Source organism: Rhinichthys klamathensis, unplaced genomic scaffold (genome assembly GCF_029890125.1).
Source record: "Rhinichthys klamathensis goyatoka isolate OS25496 unplaced genomic scaffold, OSU_Roscu_1.1 h1tg000280l_1, whole genome shotgun sequence".
NCBI lineage: Eukaryota > Metazoa > Chordata > Actinopteri > Cypriniformes > Leuciscidae > Rhinichthys > Rhinichthys klamathensis.
Genome location: NW_026606799.1, coordinates 307,336 through 330,459, shown reverse-complemented (window position 1 = coordinate 330,459; position 23,124 = coordinate 307,336). Strand labels below are relative to the sequence as shown.

Sequence of the window (23,124 nt, the reverse complement as noted above, 5' to 3'; positions counted from 1 at the left end):
ATTTGGTCTTCTTTCTAAAATTGATTTGCAGTCTTAATTGTGACTGGTCTTCTTTATTGCATCTAATTTGCACCTTTACACTGCAAATACATAAATATATTTGAAAAAAATATAAAAGAATTTATTACTGCTATAAGTGCATTTTTATATATTTTGAATGTTTTCCAAACTCAAGACAGCCAGCCATTTTTGTGGGCTCATTGCTTTGATTCACTCATGAATAACAGTCTTTCACAAGTGATGACGTGACTGATTTCCACACCAATGACTGAATGCCACAGTAATGGCCACATAAAGTGAAAGGTTTCTTATTGAATAGGACAGACACCTCATGACAAGACAAAACATATCTTTAAAGATGAAATCAGATAGCAGAAATAGTGTGAAGTACTGTTTTTTTTTGTTTGTTTGTTTAAGATTTTTTTGTTCTCCTGCACTTTTTTCCAAGATTTCCATCAAATTGAATTGAATAATCCTTACATATTATTCATAATATTATGAATTAAGAATTGTAAAAGAGTAAAAAAAAATAGAGCATCTGTTTAAAAAAAGTAGATTATACATTTCAACTATAAAGTAATCAATAAATGTCAATTTATTCAATGAATTTGAATATAATTACTAAAGGTTAAAGGTGAATGAATCCTGAATCCCACTTTATCTAACACATTTAGCCAAAGTAGGCCACCAATATTTAAACACCTTACAAGAAAAAAAAAAAATGTAAACACTTTATTCTCCTGCATTTCATTTCCTGTTAACTGTAGTAACAAACGAAACAGGAACTGTCACAATAATATTTGTTTACAATTAGTGAGCAAGTGCGACCATCATTTCGAAAATAAAATCTTATGTCAGAGGGTTTTCTACCTTTAACCATCAATGTGTCCTCCTTTGAGGTGTGGGCTGGGCCAACACGATTTCATGAAAGTGCGTATCTATATTCTACAGCACGAATTTAATTTCTCGTAGCCTACCATTTATAAATGATACTCACTGTAAACCCCTTGGGTAGGATTAGGGGTGTGGAGTGCGTGTGTATTACACGCCATAATGTGCGTATCATAGGCACGCAAAAACAATTTTTGGCGTATAAATGGTACGATAAAATGTCATATTGCATAAACTATTTCATAATTTAATGAAATAGTGTCTCTATTAGAGACCAGTGTCGTGCTCTGGATGTGTAAACCCATTGATCACAGTAGCCTACTATAAACGGCCCACTTTACCTGCATTCACCCTACCTAATTTAATTATATTAATTGTCGAGGGAGTTTTGTCGCTATAAGTTTTGCCTCGTCGCTCGCGTCTACATGGTAGAAATGTGGCCAGTCGAATATGAGAACAAGTGCACACTAGCACATGGTTCTACATTTTGGCATTGATTTAATTGGTGGGCGGATCTACTCGGCGACGACTTCCCTGCGTCTGTGGCTTTCGATTCTAGCGCAAGAGCAGCTCTACGTGAGAAACTGTTACTTCGAGTTGAACTGAGATTATTTAGTAAATGACTGAGTCTCAATGACTGACTGACTGACAGCGACCACACTGAAAATCTGCTTCAGTCACACTCACAGCAGATCATCATCAGACCATGAGTGTCAGTTCAACACGGAGCAGCGGGGAAGAACTCGACGAGCTGGAGTCAGTTAGGTGAGCTCAAACTACTCTGTTTTATGATCTAACGTTACGTGGACTTTTCTAAACGAATACACCACTCATGAAATAACTCTATGATAGTAAGCAGTGTAGCAGTACACGATTGAGATCAGTTATGCGCAGTAACATGCACTTCGTTATTTTAACTCCCCTTAATGACGGTTGTACGTATTTGATCCTCAGATCCTTCAGCTAAACTTGTTTCTGTGAAAGTTTCACAGTTTTTCGGGTTATGCTCAAATGTGAGAATAAAAAATAAAAAAGGGAAGAGCAATAAAAACAAGTATATAACGTAAACCAGCAAACTATTGTACGTTGTTTATTTGATTTGTACAACTGTTTGTTGTCGAGGTAAGTTAAGCTGCGTTAGCGAATGAACGAGGAAATACTTCTCTAATTTTACTTCTTTAGTGTATGAAAAGGTAGCAGAAACCTATTACCTCATTGACTGTCTGTTATATAATTTGACCTATTTTTATGAAGTTTTTTTCTTGTTAACGACAATATAGCAAAACAAATGTAAATTTTATTCAGTGTACATTTTAATTTCACATGATTAATCAAAGGCTTTTTTCAAATCCCACAAAGGCCAACATGTCATTTTTATATTTAACCCCTATTTTAGGACCATTAAGTTTATTTATTTTTTTATTCATTATTATTAATATTTGCTTTGGGACATTATTTTTATGACAAGAAACACATTCACCACCAATTCTAATTACAATTTTAGTCAAGTCATTTAATTAACTATCATTAAATTGCTAATTGTAATTTAATCTAATGGCTCATTAGATTCAAATCAACCCGTCCCTACATTTTTATATTTTTATGCAAAAGTTTCAGAACCAGCACATCTGGAACAATAGCAAATATGTCAGTGGATGTTCACAGTTGATATTCGACATCACCATACAACATGGCTTTGTGTTTAAGTGCCCCAATTTGTTTCTCTCTGTAGCTGGTATCATTATGATTTGTCCCGGCATGCAGCTGAAGCCCTTCTCCTTTCGAATGGGGTAGATGGGAATTTTTTACTCCGAAACAGCAACAAGGGTCCTGACTGCTTTGCTTTGTCTGTCCGGTAAGAAATATCCATTTGGGACAAAAATTCTGAGGTACTTGCAGTCGACATACTGCAGATTATGCAAGTTGGATATTTTCCTTGTGTGCTAACTCCAATTTATAGGGAAATCTAAAAGCTACCTAAAATGAACCTCGATTGTGTGTAAGTGCTGCTTAATAATTTTGATGTTTTTTTGAGGATTCTTTGATCAATTGAAAGCAATTGAAACAGCATTTATTTAAAATAGAAATAGAACCACCTTGCTGAATAAAAGTACTAATTTCTTTAAAGCTGCAGTCCGTAGTTTTTTCTGTTTGTCGCCATCTCTGTTCAAAATCTGCAATTGCAGTTATTTGTGAAATTCTCAACTTTATGTGGGTTGTGCCTCGGCACAGCGCGGATGATTCCAGTGTTTTGAGGAGAATGTGCGGCTGTGCGACATTTTCGTCAACGAATAAAAACTAGATAAATCTTAGATACTGACGATTTGGGAAGTGATCCAGTCAGAATACTGATGTCCTGCGTTTGTGGTAGATGCGCACATTTGTACTGTAACGTGCTGATCTACCCAGCGGCACACGGGTTGGCATGCGCTGCATCTCATAAAACGTTAACAAATGTAAACGTCTGGGAGAATTAGTAGAGCAGACATATAGATCTGAATAAGAGTGACGACGCAAAAAAAAGAGCTCTATTCGGTTTTCTGTGCGTGCACACCCAACCCGACAGATAGACACATATAAAGCGTGCGAGGACTTAATTAAGCGCTCTTTCGAGTCTGAATGGACAAATACACAAAATGATGTCGAAATGTCCGTTTTGGAGAGTATTCAGGTAAACTATGTTGGTTATGTCTTAAACAGTTTTGAGTGTATCGGATGTGCATCAGTGCAATTGGATCCGCATGTCATTGGACATGATCCGATGTCTTAAAGTGACAGTGGGTAATAAACCTAATGTGGTCTGTATCATCAAGAAACAAAAGAAAAAGAAAATAGCATTCACTGCTCGTTAATAGCTTTAATAAGGATTCATTATATTTAATTCATACAAATAAATATGTCTGCTGCTTGAAAGAATAAAGAATGATGTATGCAAGTTGTAAAGAATGCATATATCATTCATTGAAAAGAAGACTATTCTACTTTAGGAAAAGTGGTTTTATTTCATTTTAAGTTATTTTTAAGTCACAGTAGTTAAATCTGTATCTGTATTGCATGTTCAAACTTTAAAATCATTCATATTAACTGGTTAATAGATGTTTTCTCCGGAAGTATAATTATGGGTTTGGACATTTTAGATAAATTCTAAATTAATGCATTACAATTGAACTAAACCCATTATATTTTAGTCATCTGAATTGTTTTAGTTTTAGTCGACGAAATACAATAAGATTTTAGTCGACTAAATCTACAGTAGATACTAATACTAGTAAATACTAATACACTCATTTAAACTAGTTTCTCCTCCATGTTGTGGAAAGAGCCTCTGCAGTGGAAAGATGCAGATGTCCAGTGCACAGGTGTGCCAATGTGCTCCAGCCTCCTCCTGAGAGCAACACGGCCCCCTTGTTCTGTTTTATAAAGTGATTGTAAAGTGTGATTTATACTTCTGCATCAAATCGACGGTTTCACACCATAGTTGAACACAAAGAGAAGGAGCACACACGTAGTGTATTTAATAAATAGTTTGTTAAACTCTGTTACTTGAAAAATTTTCACTGCGCTCAAATTTCTTTGTGTGCTCCTACTTTTTAGCACATGTGCTCCTTGGGAAAAACCATAGCGTAGAACCCTGGGACTGGAGCTTTAAGAATCTTACTGACACTACACTTTTAAATAATAAGGTATAATATAATCTCAAATAAACGTATCTGACCTTCGTTCTGTGCAGCAGTAGACACTCACCTTTTCTAAAATGAGTTGCAATCCTCTGCCCTTTTATTACTCAAACAATTTAAAAAGTCAAATGATGACCCAACATGACTTTTTGCTAGTCCCCTTATTTTTCCATTTCTCTTATTTTCTGTGGGTATTCAGTTTACTTAAAGTTTTTCAGTTCCTTTTTCTTTTTTTCAAAGTGTCAGTTGTGAACCACCGTAGTCTTGTGTCTTGCAAAATAAAGGTGCTTACTCTCATTTGAATAATATAAATAAAAAACGTATTCACACAAGCCACGAGGCAGTACCCTGCTCACATCACTGTGACAGACTGATATGTATAAATGCGTTTAATTCTGAGGTTAACTGACTCTTCGTTTATAGTGTGTGACTTTGTAGAAATAATACTCAGCCTATTTCAGTGTGACTAGGTGTGAAATTGCTTTTATACCCCATAAACAAGTTAAAATCAAGTAATATTGAGAATTCAATGACAGTATGGCAGCATTTACTCACTCTCTTTTCCATCAACACTTCTTTAGAGCAAAGGATTCAGTGAAACACTTTCATGTCCGGCGGCAGTTTGGCAGATATTCCTTTGGCTTCAATGAATTCCCTTCCCTTCAGGATTTTTGCAGTCACTTTGCCAATCAGCCTCTGCTAGGCAGCGAGACAGGTTAGCTGTTTGCCTTTAATTTACAGTTCACAAACTTTTCAGCACTTCTGTGGCACAGTCACCCTGTTTCCTGTTTCACTCTTGTAACCAAGGAAACCTGATAGTGCTACGGTTCCCGTACCCACGGCAGGTGGAAGAGCCATCTATTTATGAGACGGTGTGTGTGCATACGGCCATGCAGACAGGCCGGCATGAAAATGACCTGGTGCCTAATGCTCCAGCAGTAAGTCAAAATGACATTATACAGACACACATGCACACATGTATTGCATCTAAAGTGCCCCTATTATGCTGTTTGGTTCGTGTTGGCGACATGATGAGAAGATGATGTTTTCTGCACTGCGAAAGCAAATCCACTTTGCATGTGTAATCCCTCTGGTCCTTCTCACCCCACTCCGAGCTGGACTCGAACCAGCATCTCCGGCATGGTAGGTGGCGACGTTAACAAGGATGCTAAACACCTCAGTCTCTAGTACGCCTCTTGAGATCAAGGGAGTGAAGTTTACCTGCACAGCTCTCACTAGCTGGCCTCCTTTACACTCAGCCTCCTAAACCTCACTCCCATCTGGGTCACAGCACCAACGTAACCCCTCCAGTTACTGTTTATATCACTGTGTTTAAAAGTGCTAAGGGAAGCCACCGGAGATGAAATTCAGATATGGTAATGGTGTTTCTCAACAGAATGGACAACTGGACCAATCAGAGCAGAGTAGGCTGTTAGAAAGGCGGGGTTTAGAGAGACCGAATCCTTTATGGAACCGTTTCAGGCACTGTGAGAAAGAGGTGATACTGCAATGTATATTATCAGGAAATTAAAGGTGATTTTGACCTTGGATGCATGTCAGCCTATTGTAGGAGACATCCAAAACAAAATTAGGATCATTTAAAACAGCATAATAGGGGCACTTTAAAAGAGTTAAATGGCTGTTAGCATTTAGAATTAAAAATCCATACATACATGCAGTGAGTGGAATTTATCTGTGTCTTAATTGTATTGTCTGTGCTTCTGAATCATTGAAAGTCTTTTCATGTTGTTAACAGCTTGGCACAAAAGAGGGTTATCTGGTTAAACAAGGATCGCTTATCAAGGTATGGTTACACAATTTACTATATACACACACACTTCATGTTAAAAACTTAAACCAATGTTTACAGTAAAACTAATCGGGTCAATTGTGAATGGGTTAAACTGGTTCTAGAGAAAACCTAGACCTAGTTCTTTTGGCTGATGGGATTCTTCTTTATTTATTTTCTGGGCAGAACTGGAAACAGAGATGGTTCACACTGAATAGATATGAACTCAAATATTTCAAGGACAAAATGGTAGGTTCATGTATTTTGTTCAATAAGATTTAGAATTAGATAACCATTAAAGTTGATTATTTATCTCTCATAAAACTGTCCCCTCAGTTTGTAGAGCCGATACGAACCCTGAATCTGACGGAGTGCTCGGCTGTACAGTTTGATTACAGTCAGGAGAGGGTCAACTGCTTCTGGTGAGAAATTTATGATATGACTGCACTATCTGATTTCCTTTTTTTTTCTCTCTTGGGTGTCAGGGATAGGCAAAATTCAGAAAATATTGGCTTCCCTTTTGTTTAGTAGAGAATATATCATTTGATACCATTTGGTGACATATTCTGAAAAAAAAAAAAAGTTAATAGAATCCAAAACTCATTTATAAACATTTATAAAAAGGGATATGCACATATGTTTTCTTGAAGTTTGAATTCACTTACAGAAAAAATGAATTACAGTTCTACATCCTGCTACATTCTACATTCATTCAAATTAAGGATTTGTAATTTAAAAGGCTTTCTCGGTTCAAGTCTGAATGGTGCACAGCCATGAGTTTATGTGACAAGGGCGGCTACAATTAATGAATGATCTTTACACAGTTATTGAACTGAACTGAGCTGAATAATGTCATTATTACCTTGTTACATCTGCTTTACAGCAGAATTTGAATCACTTATTTGATAAAGTATGCATCATAATTCTGTTACTTTCCTGTTTATTATTGTGAAACTGCTTTGAAACCACCAGCTGATATTCCCCATCACATCAGAAAAATACCATCCATCACATATTTCAAAAAGGCATACAAACTGTTTCTTCTAAATAGTTACACTTGTACTCACTGATTGTTTATTTATTGTCTGAGTCCTGTTTGCACTGTTTGTATTGTTGTTTTTAGTCATTTTTATCTGTCAAGCCCATGATAATGTCCTGTAAATTGTGTCGTAAATTGTGTTTTATGGTCTGCAGAACAGGAACCTGCTGGAAACCAGTTTTTAAACTGAGTCAGGCCCGTTTAAATCGTACCTTAATGTTACTTTTAACCTTTCCTGTATAATAAATTAAATGAAACAATCTTGTATAAAGCGCTATAAAAAAAATAAAGGTGAAAAAATATGACTTGATAAAAAAAAAGTGTTAGTTTAACCATAAAGGCTTCAGGGAAATAAAGAGAGATGCCCAAAATGTTGATGCTAATGGTAGACTGTTCATTTTCTTACAAAAGCAAAGTTTCTGAAGAAAAAATAAGGCTTTTTCTACTGTGCTAGACTAGATGTCCTGTTTGTTTTTACATCTGAAACTTCTGCAATTGGCCAACCATAACATTTCTGGCTATTTTTGACAACTGAAAATGAGCTAGTATATCTGCAGTATTACAGTTCCTGCGCTCACTAAATCAGCATTAGAGAGAATCTGCATGACAAAACTCACACTGTCTGTGTACAGACTAAGATATAACGATAGGTTAAAAGGTAATTACAATTTCATATCAAAATCCAAAAATTGTGCGTTCAATATCTATTGCATATAATATTTTCCTTCATGTAAGTGAAGCTCAGTAATGAGGAAGTGCAGTCAGACACTCCTATACATGGACTTCCTCCTGCCCACATATTTTCCGATGTATGCTCAATTTCAGTCTTTTACTTCACTATGCAACTCTTTATTAATATTCTTCTACTTTCATTTTTCTCTCTCTTTCCTATAGTCTGGTGTTCCCCGAGAGGACGTTTTATTTGTGTGCAAAATCCGGTGCTGAAGCAGACGAATGGATTAAGTTACTACGATGGAAACTGGTAAGCAGAAGCTAAAATATTAACCATGAAAGAACAGTCACTATGAATAATCAATTGTACGTAATGGTTTAACAGTATAAATAGTCAATTATTTCTTTGTTCCAGTGGAAATTAACCAGACCAGTCTAATCATAGATGTATTTGTCTTTTTGTTGTCCTTATCTCTAATGATGACTACCCTGCATTTCTAGTCACAGGTAAAGAAAGGTCGATGATGTTCAACATGGAGAAGTAGCACTGGAGCGATGTGAGCTGTGTCCAGTTTTATGTTAGTAATTACACAGGATTCATTAGCTTCATCTGATTTGGCATTATGGTAGATATCGCATGAAGATATAATCTGGCCACTGAATCACACATGCAAGATTTTCCATCTAGATCAAGCGAAGTCCCAAGGGACAATGCTATCATGTTTTAAAAAGAGTCTGGAGGTGGTGCATTACCAATGTTTTTTTATTTTTTATATTGTGTTCTGTGTGGAACTTTCAGGTTTTCTTATTCTTCTCCAAGCCAAGCTATACTTGCTGAATGTTCCTTAAAACGGTGTGTCTGCTCCCAGACATGTACAATACCCCCTTATATGCATGGCTGTGACTATGAAGAAGTAAACATGTAAAATGTAATGAAGTTTGTGCATTGAAAGACCTTTGGATGTAAGATACTTTATTTCCAGAATCGAGAGCTCCAGTGATGTATGTTGTAGGCTAACCTGGATGTTAGCGTCACCCTTATTCCCTCCACAAAACCCCAATAGGATTTTACATTGACTTTTGGTTTATTGCTAAAAGCAGGCTATATCTTAACTACAAATTCAACATCACCATCACTAAGTTTGAGTTAGAATAGTTGACGATTTAAAATGCAACAAGGCTATGAAAGCAAACTAGTAAATATGAGTTTTCCTATTCAGTGCGAGACCATCGTTTGTGGTCGAAACGTTGCAATTTATTAAACTTCTTTGGGACAGAAATAGTGCGCCAGTTCTTTTGCATTTCAGCTCAGTTTTCTTTTGATTGAGCACCTGCTGAAGTGATGTTTGGATGTGCGCATATACTACTCTGAATTCATGATGTTTAATGTCCTCAACAATCTGTAGTCCCACTCAACCATTTGTTAGCAACTGCTTTTTTCAAGACTAGTAAAAGCTTTTTTTAAAAATCAAAAGAGGGTATTACTGATATATTTTGTGTCAATGAATAAAACATAAATATCTTACACTTGTGTTAATCACAGAACTCAGGTATTTGGTCTACAAAAATGCATTATCCATACAGCACTCTAGACCAAAATAAAAGGTATAAAATTATAATTTCTCCTAATAGCAATGCTACTTCTAATGTGATGTGTGAACTGACAATGAACTCGTACTTGTACCAATTTTCCTACGGAGAAGCCCCTTCTGTAAAAATGTCAATAAATAAAATTTATTTTTGTAAACCAAAGCTTTAGACAAATTTATTAATTAGGAGGAGACAAAAAGGAGCAGGTTACATTCATAAAAGACATACAGCATCAAGACCAGGCAACATTATATTATGTACATATGTGTGTGTGTGTGTGTATGAGCTAGAACATCAAGACATCAGACTCGATGGGCGATCTTGACTCTCTTGTCCAAATGTCTGATTCCTGTAGGTACTGAGATGAATAGCAACTAAGCTACTTCCACCACCTGTCTTAGTTCTTCAATCAGAGGGACTAGCTCCTTCTCAAGACTGAAGATCAAACCTAAATATGAAAGAAAAAATCAGGGAAATGAATCATTGAACTGTTATTGTCATGAGCATCCAACCGAAGAGGCTCTGTGGCTTTTGTCCTATTGGAGAGACTCACCTGTGTTGGCATTACTACTTGCGATGAAACTTATCACTAAGGGTAATCGGTTGAACTGTACAATCTGCCAAGGAAATAAATAACCGCATATATTACAACAAGAAATGTTTAATGGACACTTTTCACATTACCAAGGTTCTCATAAGTGGAAATAGTTATAGTTGATACAACTTCTAACGAGAGCAACTTCTAACAATATAATATTTTCCCCATATTTCCCATTTTAATATGAAAAAGGTTTCTAGATGTGCAATGATGATAACTGTGAAAACATGTCATTACTGTCTGAAAATGTCCATAAGGAGCAAGTCATATGTGTGTTTAAATATAAATAAAGTACCTGGTATGTGTTATAGTAACAAATGATGCTCTTATTTTTGGACAAGCCGAGCTTGCTGCCCTGGTCAGTTGCCAAGGCAAAGGTGGACAGGAACGCTGGCCGCAGTGCATAGTCAGGGGCATTGTCATTGGCAACTAAAGGAGAAAACAAGTAAAATCTCAGATGGAGCTTAAGCAGACATGAAACTCAGAGCTGAGCTGTTACCTTTGATTACAGGGACTCCATCTCTATCTGTCACCACTATTGCATGGAGTCCTTCAACACTGATGATGGCAGAGAAAAGTAATCATTCATTACAACTCAGAATGCATAATGAAGTACAAAACTTGTCTAAAATACAAGATTAATCCGTTTACCTTGGCAGTTGTTTATACAAATAACTCCTCAGATTCTGTAACAATTAAATCAAACGCATTATGACATTTCTAAGAAAAGTTGCTTCAGCAAATGCATTACAAACATACTCACATCTGCCATATTCATTAGATTGACTATGTAACGCCCCTGCTGCACTCTGTAGCAAAAAGATTAAAGGACGACGTGGAAGTTACACGAAATTTTGACAGTATCTTGTGGGCATTTCATTGTCGTCAGCAATTTCTAACTAAACACAAACATTTATATATATACAGTAATTATAAATGGAGGAAAGATATATTAAAGGCATAAGACGCAAAATGTAATAGTATTACCTTCAATTCAAGCCAGTTTTATAAAAAGTTCGTCACTTGTTTATGTGCGATCATCACATGACAGAAAACACAAGGTTTTCCGTGTACGTAATATCCGTTAAAACGTCACGTATACGGAGAGTGCGTGTGCACCACGAGGCCATCTAGTGGTGGCTGTTGGTTTTGATGTTAGTAGAGTGTTTGTCTTCATCCCTTTATGTATACTGTCAAATGATTAGTTCAAATTAAAGGAGCCTAAGTGAAAGTGTATAAGTCCCCCCCCCCCCCAAAATCGTTTGGCCTTGGATTTTATTTCAAAATTAATCAAATTCTATTCTATTATGAATATGAATGTAAAAAAGAAAAAAAACTTTCATTATGGTGTGACTTAGGCCCACAGGTCTTTGTGGAATGTTTGCTGAGAAATACTTTTCTTAAAAATAAAGATTCTTTAATGGCATCAATGGCCCCACGAATAACCTTTCGAATAACCCCACGAACTAAAAAACAAAACAAAACAAAAAACAGGGTTGTTTAGATAGGCTAATTAAAATGTTCTGCACACTAAGAAAAATGGTTCTTTCAAGACCTTTTCATTAAAAGATTCTTTATAGTCCAGGCAACATAACTCATTTTGGAGCCAAAAATAGAACTAATTGTACATTTTTAATTTTTTTTTTTTTCAGCATAGACCTATACACCTATGAGGTGCCCAGAAGAACATACTAAAAGTCCTAAAAATCCTAGTTGAGGAAATTAATTCTCATCAATCCAAGATGTGTGCCAGTAAGGACAACAATACACCCCAATGGGGATATTTTTTCCCCTTTACTCCAATCAAAATAAAACGTTATACAATGAAAGTATCCATGAAAAGTAAAACATTTTGTATTACAAGTTTCTTTGAAAATGAATTTTAATATGCAAATGAGGCAGCTATACACTAATCGAATATGCCCAAAATAAACCCAAATAGGCTTAATTTTTTTCTTTACCCTACCACAATAGAACTTGACATAGTAAAAGTATACATGAAAAGTAAAACATTTTGTATTAGAAGTTTCTTTGAAAATTAATTTGAATATGCAAATGAACAATAATGGAATATGCCCAAATGGGCTTATTTTTCCTTCAGTCCTATTTCAATCAAACCTCACACAGTGAAAGTATACATGAAAAGTAACATTTTTGTTTTACAAGTTAGTATCTTGTAAAAACAAAAATGTATGTAGTTAGTTTCTTGGTTACATGATCTATTTAAAATATGCAAATGAGCTCAACACAGGCCTAATTGACTTATGGCCAAGAATAACTAACACATTCATGTCATTGTGGTAGGAGTAAAGGAAAAAAATACGCCTATTTGGGTGTATTTTGGGCATATTCGATTAGTGTATAGCTTATTTGCAAATTAAAATTCATTTTCAAAGAAACTTGCAATACAATTTTTTTTACTTTTCATGGGTACTTTCATTGTGTAAAGTTTCATTTTGATTGGTGTAAAGGAAAAAAACAGCCCCATTGGGGTGTATTGTTGCCTGGCCTTATTGACAATCTCGGATTGATGAGAATTAACATATTTTCTCAACTAGGATTTCTTAGGACTTTTAGTATGTTGTTCTGGACACCTCGTAGAAATGATCTAAGCTGTAAAAAATTATTTTACAATGAGTCTGTCGTAAAACGCTTTGCCTGGACTATTAGGGAACCCATAAGGTTACGGCATTGCTGTGGGGGGGGGGGGGGGGGGGGACCTTTTGAAACCTTTATTATTTAGAGTGTTGTATGTCACGTCTGTCATCGTATTTCTACACACACACATACACAGATATACACTCACCGGCCACTTTATTAGGTACACCTGTCCAACTGCTCGTTAACACTTAATTTCTAAGCAGCCAATCACATGGCGGCAACTCAGTGCATTTAGGCATGTAGACATGGTCAAGACAATCTCCTGCAGTTCAAACCGAGCATCAGTATGGGGAAGAAAGGTGATTTGAGTGACTTTGAACGTGGCATGATTGTTGGTGCCAGAAGGGCTGGTCTGAGTATTTCAGAAACTGCTAATCTACTGGGATTTTCACGCACAACCATCTCTAGGGTTTACAGAGAATGGTCCGAAAAAGAAAAAACATCCAGTGAGCGGCAGTTCTGTGGGCGGAAATGCCTTGTTGATGCCAGAGGTCAGAGGAGAATGGCCAGACTGGTTCGAGCTGATAGAAGGGCAACAGTGACTGAAATAACCACTCGTTACAACCGAGGTATGCAGCAAAGCATTTGTGAAGCCACAACACGCACAACCTTGAGGCGGATGGGCTACAACAGCAGAAGACTCCACCGGGTACCACTCATCTCCACTACAAATAGGAAAAAGAGGCTACAATTTGCAAGAGCTCACCAAAATTGAACAGTTGAAGACTGGAAAAATGTTGCCTGGTCTGATGAGTCTCGATTTCTGTTGAGACATTCAGATGTTAGAGTCAGAATTTGGCGTAAACAGAATGAGAACATGGAACCATCATGCCTTGTTACCACTGTGCAGGCTGGTGGTGGTGGTGTAATGGTGTGGGGGATGTTTTCCTGGCACACTTTAGGCCCCTTAGTGCCAATTGGGCATCGTTTAAATGCCACGGCCTACCTGAGCATTGTTTCTGACCATGTCCATCCCTTTATGGCCACCATGTACCCATCCTCTGATGGCTACTTCCACCATGTCACAAAGCTCTAATCATTTCAAATTGGTTTCTTGAACATGACAATGAGTTCACTGTACTAAAATGGCCTCCACAGTCACCAGATCTCAACCCAATAGAGCATCTTTGGGATGTGGTGGAACGGGAGATTCGCATCATGGATGTGCAGCCGACAAATCTGCGGCAACTGTGTGATGCCATCATGTCAATATGGACCAAACTCCCTGAGGAATGCTTCCAGCACCTTGTTGAATCTATGCCACGAAGAATTGAGGCAGTTCTGAAGGCAAAAGGGGGTCCAACCCGTTACTAGCATGGGGTACCTAATAAAGTGGCCGGTGAGTGTATATAAATCTGTTATAACAAGGTCCACTTCATCTTAAACAAGCTGTTTAATTCTTGAAATAACAATATGCTGCTACTGCACTTTTGTTGTGTTAATGGTGAATTATGCCAATGACTTGTACTCCACATTCCAATGAAGCTTTTCTATTGCATAGAATGAAAAGCTTTCGTGTGCGGATTAGTACTGAAACAACGGTTTCTTCAGTCCTCACAAACCAAGCAGAAAACATAATTAGAGAACATAATCCAGGCCAATGCTTTTCCAGCCCTTCATTCCCTCAATCACCCCATAACCTTCTACATCTCATAAGCACACACAGTTTTATGATCTCTTTCTAGGTAGTACGGGGGAGTCTGGACTTCAATTTTTTTTTTAAACTGCATGGTTTTGTTTAAACAGATGTGAATGTTAGACAGATCTGAAACCTGGTGTATATAACCTATATGATTATGTGTGACGAAGAGATGGCATCTGGATTTCTGAACGCTTCAGCTGAGAACGTTTATGGTGAAAAGAGCGCTTTCTCACAAACAGAACACAATATTGTCGCTACATACCTCATCACAGCAGGTAAATAGCAGTGGTTGTGTGTAGCCTACACCTTTTGTATTTGATGTTAGCAATTAGCTATAAATTAACTGAAACTTTTAAATAACTAATTTAATATTTATCAAGTTCACAATTGAATAGCCTAATTTTTTGAATTGGCATATCTTCTCATTAAGTAAGAGTTTAGTTAGACAAAATGCCAAGAATCTCTTGGTTCTCCTAAACATATGAACAAATAATTGAATAGAACATTTGTTCCAAGTTTGTTATCTGGTTTTTTATAATGTTCTCAAAATGTTAGCATAAAAATGTTAATTTGGCCTAGACCAATCATGGAACTTTTTTCTTTTTTAACATTTTAGTTTGACGGTTCTCTCAAAATTATGAACAAACGTTAACGTTAATAGATCTTTTGTTTAAAGTTATCTGGTCTTTAATGTTCTCAAAAGGATAGCACAAAAACGTTACTTTACGTTGATTACGGAACGTATTTTACGTTTTAGATGGACAAAATTGTCTAATGTTCTGAAAAGGTTCTCTCAAAGTCATGAAAAAAAAACCATTATTCTAGTAGCCTATAACGAAAATAGAACATTCGTCTGATTGCTTAAATTCAGGACAATGTTTTTAAGCATTCCTTGAAACTGACATTTACAGATTCAGCCATCCAGTGTAACCAGCAGGGGTGTGTATAAAATGGGAAACTGAAACTGGGAAATGTTTAGAATGGACATGAAATATGTGTGTGAGACAATGTCTTTGTGTCCACAGATGTCCTAAAGGGATGAACAATTTTGTCATCATTTACTCACCTTCAAGTTGTTTCAAACCTGTATGAGTCTGTTCCAAACCTGTAAAAAGATATTTGGAAGAATGATGGTAAATCAACAGTTGACGGTATATAGCCATTGACTTCCATAGTATTTTTTTTTTGTGGAAGTCAATGGCTACCGTCAACTGTTGATTACCAACATTCTTTGTGTTCAACAGAAGAAAGAAACTCATACAGGTTCGGAACAACACGAGGGATGAGTAAATGATGACAACATTTACATTTTTGGGTAAACTATCCTTTTAACCTCCTGCTCTCCATTTTTGTGTCTTTTTCTATCTCTATCAGGAGTGGTCAGTCTGACTAGTAACATTGTGGTGCTGCTGATGTTTGTGAAGTTCAGAGAGTTGCGTACTGCCACAAATGCTATCATCATTAATCTGGCTTTCACTGACATTGGTGTAGCCGGGATTGGTTACCCCATGTCAGCAGCCTCAGACTTGCACGGGAGCTGGAAATTTGGCTACATGGGCTGCCAGGTGTGCACCTCCTACTTTTTCAACAAACACAGTCATTTTGATTGTATAATTAAGCAAAATTGTGAATATAGTCATAGCTAAGTAGCATTGTTAGGGGACAATGATGAGTAAGAGTGTCCTATAAAGCATGCATGTTCTTGGTAGTTTTGCAACCTGAACTAACCTTGCATTTTATTTAGAATATTTGGGACACACATTTTCATTAAAACATAAAATCTCATTCTTTTTGGCTTAATTCCACTAGAATATACTTTCTTGCCATAACAATAACAGAACTTGTTGCCTCTGTTACAGATCTATGCTGCCCTGAATATATTCTTCGGAATGGCCAGTATCGGGCTGCTCACTGTGGTTGCCATTGACCGATACCTTACCATATGTCGATCTGATGTAGGTATGAATCTGTCCATACAACTGCCTGAATGAAATATGAACCACTAAGGACCGTCATTGACTCAGTGGAGGGTCAATGTCACTCGTGCCAAATGCTGTTGGTCAGGATATCTATTAATGTGGGTTTGTTACAGGACAGAAGCTGTCAACATTGTCATACACACTTCTAATTGTGGCTGCTTGGCTGAATGCTGTGTTTTGGTCAGCCATGCCCATCGTTGGTTGGGCAGGATATGCCCCTGACCCCACTGGAGCCACCTGCACCATCAACTGGAGAAACAATGACGCGTGAGTGAAGATTGATATTACAGGCCAGGCCATAGATACCCATTTTATTCCTTTACTAATCTTTTATCAGTTTTACCACTCTGTAAAGCTTTAAAGTGGAGAGGGGATTACAAGTGGGACTAATCCTGTTTGCTTTTAGATCTTTTGTGTCCTACACAATGACTGTGATCATTGTCAATTTCATCATTCCACTGTCGGTCATGTTCTACTGCTACTACAACGTCTCGGTTACTGTGAAGAGGTTCAAAGTTAGTAACTGCCTAGACAGCATTGACATGGATTGGTCTGACCAGATGGACGTGACCAAGGCAAGCAAAAGTATTTTATTTATTTTTGCCATAAACTGAGGGTAAATGGAACCATTAACTAAAACTATCAAAAATCAGTTTAAGTAATTGAAATAAAGCTGAAATAAAATAAAATGAATGATATTAAATACAAAAAGTGAAATTTTGTCTTAGCACCTTAAAATAAAAATGGTTTAAGTACTAAAATGACTAAAACGGAAATAATTATAAGTTAAAGTTAAATAGAAATATTTTATAAAAACAACAAAATTACTAAATGCAAACTGAAATCAAAATGAAAACTGAGGGGATGTTTACAGATTATTTTCAACAAAAAATGAAAAACTTTTTATGCGTTTTGGCTGTTCGTTTACAAAACGGCATTTTGGGGGCCTAAAAACGGCAAACCTTTGAAAATTAGTAATAAAAGGCAAGTTTTTGAAAACGATACCGTTATCGTCTCTGTGTAAACTACAAAAATGTTAATTTGTGAAAGCTGTGACGTCATGTGCATGCAGTGACATCACCAACTACTGGCCTGGCATGCAGTACATCATTGTCGTGTAACATTCCCTAAAAATGTAAAAAAAAAACTAAAAGAAAACCATCAACGTTGTCAAAATGATCCCCATTTACACAATTCGCAAAAATGACTAGAAACGCTATATTATGCTGCCAGACCAGTAGTTGGTGATGTCAATTTGTAAAGAAAAACTACGCGCCTAAAGAGTGAAGGCGTAAATGAACATGACGTCACCGTTTTCACAAATTCGTGTTTTTTTTAGTTTACAGAGATGATAAAGGTACGAGTTTCAAAAACTTGCACTTTGAAACCCGTTTTCGAAAGTTTGCGTTTTCAGGACCCCAAAACACATACAATTATTTTCCATTTTTAGTTGAAAATGGTGTTGTGTAAACGGCCCCCTAATCAAAATATAAATATATACAATAGGCTAATAGTAAATACTGCTTGACTGGTTTTGAGTGCCCTCTGGTTTTCGTTAACTTGAATGCTTAATTATTTTTTATAGATGTCCGTTATAATGATAGTGATGTTCCTGGCTGCCTGGTCTCCATATTCGATTGTGTGTTTGTGGGCATCATTTGGTGACCCTAAAAAGATTCCAGCTGCAATGGCCATAATTGCCCCACTCTTCGCCAAGTCCTCCACCTTTTACAATCCTTGCATCTATGTCATCACCAACAAAAAGTAAGGCCTCCTCGTCCCATCTTTGTTGTCACTTTCTTTCCTTTTCTTTCCTTACTAATAAGTTGCATTTGTTGACTGCAGGTTCAGGAGAGCCATCATTGGAATGTTACGATGTCAGACACGACAGCGAATGAACATTACCAACCAGCTTCCAATGACAGTGTCTTCTGTGCCACTCAACCCTTAAATGAAGAGAAAATCTGATATTTAAACATTCATAAAACATCAGCGCTGGACGCTTTCTGTCTACTCCACTGTTTTAACACCACTAGGGCACGATTACTTTGCAGTCTCAGACGAATGTAACGTGTTCTTTTACCATGAATATGGTTCCTGCAACTGGCATTGCCTTCTTTTAACCTTGCTATTATTCAGTATCTAATCTGATGCTTGTTACATTATGTCTGCTGCAAATCTTGTGAAATTGCTGTTCTTGATACTGCATGTGCTCAAAATGTTTTCATTTGAATAAAAACAATTACACAATGATTTGTTTGAAAGATTTCTATAATTTTTCTATTTTCTTTATAAAATGTGTCAAATTGAAGCATCCTTTATGACATTTATTTCACATTTTACAGATAATGAATTTGATGTGTATACTGCAACACATTAAATAAAGAAAAAATGTACAGTGCCTAAGGATTTGTAATGCCTAAGAAAATACTTTTTTAAAACTGTCATGGCAACAGAATCCAAGACTATTTTGTCAGAAGAGTGGCTCTTAGCTAAAGATTCATTTTAAAGCTGCCCTGAGCAATTCACTGACACATTTAGTGGGGGGTGGGAAAAACTGTTCTGACGCCGGACCCTTCCAGCATTAGTCAGACACATTGTTCTCCAGCCAGACCCGGATCTCCTCCTGATTCCGTCGCATCCATTCAATATTGTTCTTCACGGTCTCTAATGCCTGCTTCCTGGGCATCTCACCTGCTCCTGCATTTGGGTTCAGGGCAAAAAAGTGCTCCATCTAAAAGGAAACCAATTTGTGACAGTCAAACTGAGATATTTTGCACAAAAGTGCATTAAAATCCAAAATCTACTAAGTAGTAAGCTAGTATTCCATTCCAAACACAGCCTTTGTGTCTCACCTTCCATAGCAGCAGCTCGGTGTTGTATGCACTAGTAATTCTGGAGGGCAGACGGCCCAAGTTCCTGTCATTGATAGAATATCTAAAACAGACATGAGATCATATAGAACATTGTTATTTTCAATAAGAAGAAAACTGATTTTCCCTGTTCCTTTCAACTGTTAGATGAACTAACCTGTTCACTAGGTAATCCCAGTTGAGCGTCATCCATTCCCAGGCCATAGTTTTGCCATATGTGTTGCGTGACACGTATTGCACTAGACTAAAAACATCTTGACTTCTCACAATGCTTTCATTTTTAGCGGCTTCAAGCAACCTGTTACAAAAGAAAGACATTTGAACAAATGATTTATTGAGTGCTAGTTTACTATTACAAAGGCCCTGTTTACACCTGGTATTAAGATGTGTTTTGATCACAAGTAGACATTCCCGTTTATTCCAGTCTCTTTTGTCCAATTTCAACCACTTCTGTTCTGATTTTTTCAAGTGGAGGGTCTATGGGTGGGTAAATGTATGGGCTTTTTCAGATCATTCGATCTGATAGCCACAAGACCAAGCCGAACGCTGTGAATGGTGAGAGTTGTGCTTGGTATGTTTTTTCATCAAACCAAACTTGGGTCTTCAGGATACAAAGTTTAAAAGCCTTCTGACTAGCGCGCTACCCATGTTGTTTACACTTTTGCTCAGTAGGCGGAGAGTAATGTCTTTTGTGGTTGTTCAAACACATTCGACCACATAAGCCTCTACACAACGAAAGCAATCTGGTCAAATGCTTTTTTGACTACCTCTGAAAGTGGACAAGCTCAAAATGTTAGACCCCGTTTACACCTGTATTTAGCGTCGTGCACTTGTGATCCGATTGACCAAAACGCATCTTAAAACCAGGTGTAAACAGATTTTTTTTTTTTTTGCAATTAGGCTATGAGTTAGTCAACTGTAGGTGAAAGAATCTGAAGCAGTATCAGTATTTTTTCAGAGAACAATGGATTATCAAAAAAGTAAAAAATGCAGGGCAGGGACTTGGTTCTATGCGTCGTTATTGATTGGATTCTGAGATGTGGGCGTTGCACTCAAAAATAAATGTGAGTGATTGGAAAAATTCATCATACGTCACCAGAGAGAAGTGTTTCATTTTCACAGGATGAGTTACGGTTAAGGTTAGGATTTGGTTTAGGGGTAATTACTTGTAATTATGTATAATTTACTGTTATTACTATAGTAAATACCTGTAGTAAAGTGTAACCACGTCACCTTAAAATAAAGTGTTACCCAAAACAATTTTCAAAAAATAAATATGTGTAAGAATCACTCACAGTAAAATCTATATCATGCATTTAATGCCGACTTTAATTCTGCACTGGGAAGAGGGAGATTACCTATGAAGGAGAGTGACATTTTCAACTGAAGCCAGGCCGTAGAGCAGCTTGTCTTTCTCCTGGGCGAGAGAGGCAGAGAGATACTTCTGGAACATGATTTCCCAGCTCCGTTCTGATTTTGAGTTCCTCATTCCGTATCGGTACACCAACAACCGTAAGTTGACAGCCACACTGCTGCTCCCCAATCAGAGAAAGAGCCTCTTTGATACACTGACTCTGAGTGGACCACTATACATCCTGTGAGGTATTTATGTATGAATGTGATTACCTAATTGTTCCATCAATCCATTTATTGAAAATTTCAGAGGCTTGGTTGAGAGCTTCCTGGTCACTCATCTGACATGCAAGGCCTAAAATTGTCTCCCTCAGCAGCCTGTACAGGAAACGGAAAAAAGAAATTCAGGGGGGCGTTTACACGACACCGTTTTCAACTAAAAATGGAAAACTTTTTATGTGTTTTGGCCGTTCATTTACAAGACAACAGTGTTTCGGGGGCCCGAAAATGCAAACCTTTGAAAATGGGTTTCAAAGTGTTGTGTAAACTACAAAAACACACATTTGTGTCTATTTTGTGTTCAGTCTAAATAGGCATGCGCAAGTACTTGACAACCAAAACAACAAAGTGACATCGCCAACTCCTGGCCTGGCATGCATAATACAGCATTTTAGTTGCGGATTTGTGGGAACAGGGACCGTTTTAAGAACGTTGTCGTCCGCAAAAGTTTTCACAAATGCGAAGGAAAAACGTTTATGCTTTTAGTACATCGTTGTCATGTAAATGTACACAAGGTTTGTTGAGATTTTAATTTATTTTAATTTATTTTTTAATTTTTTAATATTTAAACCTTAAAATAAACCATTTTAAGATTATAATAATATTAAAACAAAAAGGTTAAATGAATAAAAAATATTTAAAGTCAGCATGAAACAAGTTGCGATAGTCTTTTCTTCCCTATTGTGACATTTCTGAGTAAAACGGATCCTTTAACAAGACAAAATGTAGGACGGGACTTAATTTTGTCAATCAGGAATTGATTCGTTATCGTTTGCTATTCCTATTATCTTATTTGAGTGACAGGTTGTCCCACCCTCATGCCAGTAAACACATCATCAGAAGATGTTGCTGCAAGAGGGAGGGGAAGTAATTTGATTAATGATTATGAGGGCACATGAATTTAAAATTATGATCTGCAACTGTGATAAATCTTGTATAATGAATACTGCAATATTCCATGAAGAAAATAAGAAATGTCCATTTTGAATTCAGGGTGACTTTAAGATTCTGAATTTCAGTAATCAAAATAGAAAATTTGGTCATGTAACTTTTTGTATAGATCATCAGATGTTCTTTAGAACACAACTTGTGGAGCAATGTTGCTGTCATTAAAGCAAAAGGAGGATGAAACAAACACTTAAGTCTAAGGCAATACATTTTTTTAAACTTTTTCATCAAATTGTTATGAAAAATGTATTAAATTAGAAAAGAATGCAAAATAGAAGAATTTCCAATGTATATGTGCATGCGTACAATAATAAACACACATGCATACTATTCAGTGCATACACACAAATGCATACTATTCAGCGCATGTACACACACACACACACACACGTGCTAAATAGTATGCATGCATATATGCAGCATTTAACTCTGAGGTTTACAAGACTGATAAATCCAAGAATGTGTCCCTGGCTTGGCCTGTGCTATAGGAGAGCTTTTTTAGTTCTGCCAAAAAGAATTCTCACCGCTCTGTTTGAGTCCCCTCATCATTCCACCCAAGCTCTCTGGATATCTTCTGGACATGGTCACGGAAGAGTTTCTAAACACGATTTCAAACAGAGCATATGAAAAACAGAAGATTTAAAATAGTAACCTCTTGCAAACATTTATATAAAGAATATCAGCTATAAATCTCCCGCTTGGAATAAGACCAGATTTTAACATTTTACATGTTTTTGTTTTTTACATAAGGACTGTTGTCATGCTCTGGAAGGTAGTGAAGACTTTGGGATCCAACCTGGAATTTGGGGTAAAGCACTGGGTCATCAGCCAGCATGTCTCTGACGTAGGAGATAGAAGTAGATACTCGATCCCACACAATGTACTCAGTTTCATTGGCCAGATATCTTGTTAAGTTGAAGGCATTTCCATAATTGACAATATCTGCCCTGTTAATGAAAGACAAAAGGCAGCACCCAAGCATGACTTCATCATCCTTACTTTCTGACCTCCACTATAACCATAAAATGCTGTGCTATGTAACATCATCTCAAATTCAGTTTTTTTTACTGTCAGCAAGTCGAGATTGAAAGCAAGAGTTCTGCAGTTGGAAAATGTTTTTTTTTTCACTGATC

General features: G+C 36.8%; 4 protein-coding genes across 6 annotated transcripts in view; 2 read left to right on the top strand and 2 right to left on the bottom strand.

Moving 5' to 3' along the window:
• The window catches only part of enpep (glutamyl aminopeptidase), a 61,193-nt gene that overhangs the window by 27,436 nt on the left and 10,633 nt on the right, over nt 1-23,124 (bottom strand). For 2 of the 3 annotated variants that reach the window (XM_056269045.1, XM_056269046.1), the window contains exons 14-20: nt 22,788-22,938; nt 22,516-22,589; nt 21,038-21,142; nt 20,770-20,943; nt 19,569-19,709; nt 19,394-19,475; nt 19,115-19,272 (exon numbers count right to left, since the gene is read on the bottom strand). In XM_056269045.1, the coding sequence (XP_056125020.1) occupies nt 19,123-19,272; nt 19,394-19,475; nt 19,569-19,709; nt 20,770-20,943; nt 21,038-21,142; nt 22,516-22,589; nt 22,788-22,938 (877 nt within the window). In that variant the 3' untranslated portion in view covers nt 19,115-19,122. Of the gene's footprint in view, nt 1-18,791; nt 19,273-19,393; nt 19,476-19,568; nt 19,710-20,769; nt 20,944-21,037; nt 21,143-22,515; nt 22,590-22,787; nt 22,939-23,124 lie in introns of those variants that run through there. The other variant, XM_056269044.1, reaches the window with a different exon arrangement.
• Nucleotides 1,571-8,833, top strand: dapp1 (dual adaptor of phosphotyrosine and 3-phosphoinositides). The gene is made up of 9 exons (XM_056269058.1): nt 1,571-1,656; nt 2,624-2,746; nt 5,150-5,283; nt 5,376-5,506; nt 6,325-6,372; nt 6,544-6,606; nt 6,694-6,779; nt 8,291-8,378; nt 8,570-8,833. The coding sequence occupies exons 1-9, from the start codon at nt 1,598-1,600 to the stop codon at nt 8,591-8,593; spliced, it is 756 nt and encodes a 251-aa protein (XP_056125033.1). The 5' UTR covers nt 1,571-1,597; the 3' UTR covers nt 8,594-8,833.
• On the bottom strand, nt 9,818-11,334 carry lamtor3 (late endosomal/lysosomal adaptor, MAPK and MTOR activator 3). Its single transcript, XM_056269065.1, has 7 exons — nt 11,244-11,334; nt 11,020-11,065; nt 10,908-10,942; nt 10,756-10,814; nt 10,552-10,685; nt 10,212-10,275; nt 9,818-10,106 (listed from the first exon to the last, which is right to left on the bottom strand). Exons 2-7 carry the CDS (start codon nt 11,032-11,034, stop codon nt 10,033-10,035), a joined length of 381 nt encoding a protein of 126 aa, XP_056125040.1. The 5' UTR covers nt 11,035-11,065; nt 11,244-11,334; the 3' UTR covers nt 9,818-10,032.
• rrh (retinal pigment epithelium-derived rhodopsin homolog) lies at nt 14,638-19,086 on the top strand. Its single transcript, XM_056269057.1, has 7 exons — nt 14,638-14,834; nt 15,934-16,124; nt 16,419-16,518; nt 16,652-16,805; nt 16,945-17,113; nt 18,124-18,302; nt 18,384-19,086. Exons 1-7 carry the CDS (start codon nt 14,708-14,710, stop codon nt 18,487-18,489), a joined length of 1,026 nt encoding a protein of 341 aa, XP_056125032.1. The 5' UTR covers nt 14,638-14,707; the 3' UTR covers nt 18,490-19,086.

Excerpts from the sequence above, each read along its gene's own strand:
- dapp1 (XM_056269058.1), top strand. The coding sequence starts at position 1,598 with ATGAGTGTCAGTTCAACACGGAGCAGCGGGGAAGAACTCGACGAGCTG. Across the intron at positions 5,507-6,324 it reads TGGTGCCTAATGCTCCAGCA|CTTGGCACAAAAGAGGGTTA; the intron begins GTAAGTCAAAAT and ends TGTTGTTAACAG. Across the intron at positions 6,607-6,693 it reads AATATTTCAAGGACAAAATG|TTTGTAGAGCCGATACGAAC; the intron begins GTAGGTTCATGT and ends CTGTCCCCTCAG.
- lamtor3 (XM_056269065.1), bottom strand. Across the intron at positions 10,686-10,755 it reads TGGAGTCCCTGTAATCAAAG|TTGCCAATGACAATGCCCCT; the intron begins GTAACAGCTCAG and ends TTTCTCCTTTAG. Across the intron at positions 10,276-10,551 it reads GTTACTATAACACATACCAG|ATTGTACAGTTCAACCGATT; the intron begins GTACTTTATTTA and ends TTTCCTTGGCAG.
- rrh (XM_056269057.1), top strand. The coding sequence starts at position 14,708 with ATGATTATGTGTGACGAAGAGATGGCATCTGGATTTCTGAACGCTTCA. Across the intron at positions 16,519-16,651 it reads CATATGTCGATCTGATGTAG|GACAGAAGCTGTCAACATTG; the intron begins GTATGAATCTGT and ends GGTTTGTTACAG. Across the intron at positions 18,303-18,383 it reads TATGTCATCACCAACAAAAA|GTTCAGGAGAGCCATCATTG; the intron begins GTAAGGCCTCCT and ends TGTTGACTGCAG.